The following is a 6000-nucleotide window of genomic DNA, read 5'->3' as shown; positions in this document are numbered from 1 at the left end:
TAATGTAATGTAATGTAATGTATGTAATTTAATGTAATGTAATGTAATGTAATGTAATGTATGTAATTTAATGTAATGTAATGTAATGTAATGTAATGTAATGTAATGTAATGTATGTAATTTAATGTAATGTAATGTAATGTAATGTAATGTGATGTGATGTGATGTGATGTGATGTGATGTGATGTGATGTGATGTGATGTGATGTAATGTAATGTAATGTAATGTAATGTAAAGTGATGTGATGTAATGTAATGTAATGTAATGTAATGTAATGTAAAGTAATGTAAGCAACTGTTCTTCAGGATGTCACCGTAAGTTGAATTGCGTAGCATGTATACAACACACAAATACTAATATACCAACAACGAAAAACATTATTCACAAACGAATATGGAAAAAATAACCCATTAACAACATCAGAATTATTTACAAGTTAGAGATTTCTATAATGGATTGAAATAAACATTGAATTACATGTCCTATCGTATCTCTGAAGAAGGACACAACTTATACTGTACATAATCATTATATTTATAAGATTTGTGTAGATTCAATCTTGTTAATTATTAAGACAATAAATTATATAACGCTCGACGTGTTCATAATTTCAGGTCTGATAGCCTGAATTGTTATGGGGCCCATTGTTGTAATGGGAATACTATGGATGTAATCAACACGAAATATTGTCCGTTACAACAATGTTAAAACAAGCCTGCCTACGTTTGTTTTCGCTTATCAGACTTGCAAAATATGTGCACATAATATAAATAACATTAGAATGTACAAAGGTATTCATAAAACATATACTTTAGCTCACTATTTCTTGTGGAAAGAACTTGAGATTGCTGGAGTTGTAATAATAATAAAAATAATAATAATAATAATAATAATAATAATAATAATAATAATAAAAATTAAAAAAAATAATAATAATAGTAACAATAATAACAGTAATAATAACAATAATAATAATAGTAATCATAACTATAATAACAATAGTAACAATAATAATAATAACAATAATAACAATGATAACAATAATAATAATAATAATAATAATAATAATAATAATAATAATAATAATAATAATAATAATAATAATAATAATAATACAAACAACAATAAATTTAATTTATATTAGCAATAATTTAATACAACTGCAATGGAAGTAGTGGAGATATCAACAATGAAACACCTTATTATAAGGGATAACAAATAAACTATATTATACAAAGAAATGTTTAAAACCCAAAAAATGACCCAATGTGACCCAACCAACCAATTCAAAACATTCAGAGTGAACAGGATATCAAATGGTAATTCAAAATTAAAATGACAAGATATTCGAGATTTTAGTCCAGAAATTAATTTTTTTTTAGGAAATCTTCCCATAATTATTCTATCATCGTCCTGTCTGGATATTTGGCATAAAGAAAATTTCAGCCCATCTGAGAGAGACGTTGTTCAGAACAGATTTGAATATAGAACGCTCCCATTGTCAAATTGAACTCTACTGACTTCTCAAAACATTGTTGAAAATAAAATAGGGATAATTTGTAATTTGATGCCTGTAATCATGAATGGGTCTGAAACAGTGACATCTATATATGAAGTCCTAGGTCTGAAAGGAAAGACGCTTGAGTGGCAAGTATCAATGGGTCACAAGTATCTGTGGGTCACGCGTATCTGTGGGTTACAAGTATTAGTGGGTCACGTATATCTGTGGGTCACAGTATCCTTGGGTCACAAGTATCATTGGGTCACAGTATCCTTGGATCACAAGTATAATTGGGTCACAAGTATAATTGGGTCACATGTATCTGTGAATCAAAAGTATCATTGGGTCACAGTGTGTCCTTTGGTCACACATATCTGTGTGCCGCAATATCTTTGGGTCACAAACATCTGTAAGTCACCACCAGTATTTGCTGGACATCAGTATCTTTGGGTCACTTGTACACTTGTAATGGTAGGGCACAAGTATCATATGAGGGTCACAATTCTTGGGTCATAAGACTGTTGATCCGTGAGTCACGAGCAGTTGCTGATTTGTCAGGATCATGTAACTATACCTGAAATAACAGGATACGTACATAGAAAATATTATAAGTAAGTTATCATAAATAGGAAATGACAATTCAAATGATTATGTAATAGAACAAGTGATTTCTTTATCTTAAAATATGGGGTTGGGGGGGGGGGGGGGGGGGGGGTATTGCGACAATTTCTAATGATTCATTTTCTTCAAAAAGAAAAGGGAAGTAATAGATAAACTATTACCTCCTATTTCATACCAGAGAGGTATGACAGGCAATTTTCATGGAAGAGGGTAAAACTAGATTTTAATTAAAATGATAAAATCATGTTTCAAATGAGATTTCCAATTTTTTTTTCTTTTGATTATGTCGAATGTTGCAACTAAAATTTAAATTATTCTTTCACAGACTGAACAGAGCAGACAATCAACTGAGTTCAATCGTAGCCATCGTTATGTTATAGCCTGACACTGAAATCCAAAAGGACTGGCAGTTTGACGTCATTATTTGGTTTTTGCACCGCCTAGTGAGTTGTTGTTAATAGAACTCATGGAAACAAGTTATTTCATTGGTTAAACTATTGAATACAACTCACGATTTGTTTTCTTTTGTGGCAAAAGACTGGCATTTTGACGTCATTTTTTTGGTCAGTATCAGGCCATAACTTTACGAAGGCCACGGTTCAATATGACGGAAAAGACACTGTCATAGCTAAGGCCTTGCTCAGAGTGAAGTATGTGATTCATTATTTCCTGTTTCATTCCATTAACCTCCCCTCCCCGCCCCCCCCCCCCCCCCAAAAAAAAACAAAAAAAAACAAACAAAAAAAAACAAAAAAAAAAAAAAACAAAAAAAAAAACAAACAAACACACACACACACAAAAACAGGATACATTTCTGCATCATAACTGCACTAAAATCACTTTACATATCTAAATAAATAATGGATAAATAAACATACAGTTAAAAACATAAACAAATAAACAATCAAACAATTAAATAAATAATTTAGTAAATTAATAAATAAGTAAATAGATACATAAGTAATAAAAAAGTAAATTATTAAATGAAAATATAAATAAATAAGTCCATATATAAATAAATAAGTAAATAAATAAATAGGTAAATAACTAAATAAATAAATGCCTAAATAAAACAAATAAATGAATACACGAATAGAGATAACATTTAAATAACCGACTACACACTTACATCAGTGAACAATAACCGACTACACACATACATCAGTGAACAATAACCGACTACACACTTACATCAGTGAACATCTGTTGCTCTGACAATTTTGGCTTCAGCACTCGGGACTTCATGACCTCCAAGTACGATTTCATGATGGCGGTGCCTTTAAGCCGTGAACTGAGAGGACCTCCAGGACCCCCATGACCACCACCACCACCACCGCTACCTCCTCCAGCACTCGGGGGATCCGTATTCTCCACACCCGTCTCCTTGCCGGACGACATGTCGTGGTCGGATACAATACCGCTCTCTGAAATGGACACCATTAAAATATAGTATAGATGAACGTGAAGTCTGTCCTACTGTATGGATGTGAAACTTGGAACGCATCACAGGTATGTATAAGGAGGGTACAGATTTTCGTAAACAGGTGCATGCGTAAGCTGCTCAGAATAAAATGGATGGATAGAGTCAAAAATGAAGAAGTATGGAAAAGAACACAGCAGAAACCAATGGGAGAGGAAATAGGAAGAAGACGATGGAGGTGGATTGGACACACGCTTAGGAAGAATGACTCCACTATAACAAAGAAAGTACTGGACTGGAACCCTCAGGGCAGAAGATCAAGGGGAAGGCCACGAGGAACATGGAGAAGAATTAAAGAAGCTGATATACAGAGGTGATAAGACATGGAACGAGATAAAAAAAAAGTTAGCTCAGGATAGAGAAGGATGGAAATTGTTTGTCTGTGGCCTATACCCTGACCCAGGGTGAAAAAGGCAATGATGACGATGATGATGATAGGTGAATTAATAATGGATTAAATTAATGAATAACGAAATTAAATAAGTATTGAAGGGTAGTGCAAAGCAGTCCTAGGGTTTTTTTTTTCTCTATTAGGGTTAGCTTGAGATCGGAGTTAGATGATTAAATAAAAATAGGGTTAGTTATAGGTCTTAGTAAAGGTGTTAGATAGGGTGTTTGTTTTTCCTATAGGGAATGAGATTAGCGGAAGAGTATCGTCCCTTGATTGGACGTCACCTTACAGAGAGAACGTCAAAATGGTTTTGCGCATGCGTCGTTCTCGTCCTCGCTTTCGGTGAAGTGTCTCATGTCTCACAACCAACATGACGTTCTCTCTCTCTAATAACTTTTCCGCTCGTGACTTCCAATCAAGGGACGCTACTCTTCCGCTAATCTCATTCCCTATTAGGGTTAGTTAAAGGTACTCGGTTTTATGTTTTCTTATGGTTAGTTAAAGGAATACTTGCGTTGTTTCCCTTAGCACGAGGAGCTTACTGAAGGCCTCCCCATCGTTTAATATAGTAGTTCAAATCAATTGTTCAGAAAAACCTTGTTAGTTATTGCACTATCACAAATATTGTGACTGCCAAAAGCCATCTAGTCATTCACATATGCATATTTAGTCACTTTTCCCGTTTTAGTTTTACATTGGTTATGCTTTATTTACCTATTTCTCTTGATTTTGAGTGTAAAAAATGTTGTGTTGATTAGAAACGACATTTTGGAAAAATCCAGAAAATTGGCAGGTAAGTAAAAAGTTAACTGTTTGTTTGTTGTTTTGTTTTTCAGTGGTTTACGGCGCTTGCAACACATTTAGGTCATATCAGTGCCAGTAGAAAGGAAGAAAATTGGATAGTAAAAAGATTCTACATGTACAATTATAAGGACTTGAGGAAAAAAGTAAGACAAATGGGAAATGGTTCAAATAGGGAACAGATGTAGATTCCAAGAGCACACTATCAGTGTACTTAGTTTGACATCACCTAAAAGTCTCACTCATACACCAGCACAAGATTCCCACTAAGAGGAATACACTCAAATGTTTACAAATCAAATGTTAAATATAAAAAATAACAGTACATAACAGAGAGATGATTTACAATGAAAAAAAAAATCTCCCAAAACTATTACTATACATTCGACTGTTTCCCTCCCACCAAAGGACTCTGGCAAGGGTCAGGACAAAACTAAGATCTCATTCTAAGACTAAGACATAAAGCAATTGGAAAACAGGTAAAGTGGTATAGAACACAGAAACAAGTACCTCCCTGCCCACTATGGGAGGTCCAGAACCCCACCCAGGATTCACACCCGAGTCAACTTATTAAAATTTTAAAAGATTAACTCACTCAACCCTACCACCGACTATATTCGTATTTTACCCGGGTTACTTTTATCCCATGCCTATTTATTACATTTTTCTGAGACAAATTATAGGCGTACTATCAAAGCTATTTTTTTAGTTTTTAAATGTTAATGGTAGTTGAATAAAACTATCTATGTACATGCTCATTTTTAATACATATTTTTCCAATTTTGAAAAGTAGCAAAAATTCTCTAGGATTGAGTGAGTTAAAGACTCCAGCCTCTTACCATTGGATGTGTAGGATCTCCGATTCAGCCTTGGGCTGTCCAAGGGGTCAAAGGCCAGATTGAGTGACCCCAATAACCCCAGAGAGGAGGACTGGCTTGACCCGGAAGAGGACGTGGAACTGACGGACACGATGGAATGAGGACGTTTGTTGCCGTTACGGAGGTAGTCGAAGGAAGATATGGCGATGGAATTCCGTGTACGGGCTGGGGGAAAAAACAAGCACATATCATTATTATTATTATTATTATTATTATTATTATTATTATTATTATTATCTAATCATACTTATATTAACTATTATTATTACTATATTATCATCATTATACATATTATACATCACCATTATCAGTACTGTTACATACTACC

General features: G+C 33.8%; 1 protein-coding gene across 1 annotated transcript in view; it reads right to left on the bottom strand.

The window, feature by feature from the left end:
• Positions 1–1125: 1125 nt before the first annotated feature.
• The window catches only part of LOC144977565 (uncharacterized), a 422942-nt gene continuing 418067 nt past the window's right edge, over positions 1126–6000 (bottom strand). The window contains 3 exon segments of the mRNA XM_078922917.1: positions 1126–2075; positions 3314–3546; positions 5634–5837. Coding sequence (XP_078779043.1) covers positions 2070–2075; positions 3314–3546; positions 5634–5837 — 443 coding nt within the window. The 3' untranslated portion in view covers positions 1126–2069.

Source organism: Berghia stephanieae, chromosome 7, assembly GCF_034508935.2.
Source record: "Berghia stephanieae isolate SIO BIC M18660-M18661 chromosome 7, UCSD_Bste_1.3, whole genome shotgun sequence".
In the NCBI taxonomy this organism is placed as follows: Eukaryota; Metazoa; Mollusca; class Gastropoda; order Nudibranchia; family Aeolidiidae; genus Berghia; species Berghia stephanieae.
This window is presented reverse-complemented; position numbering and strand designations above follow the sequence as displayed.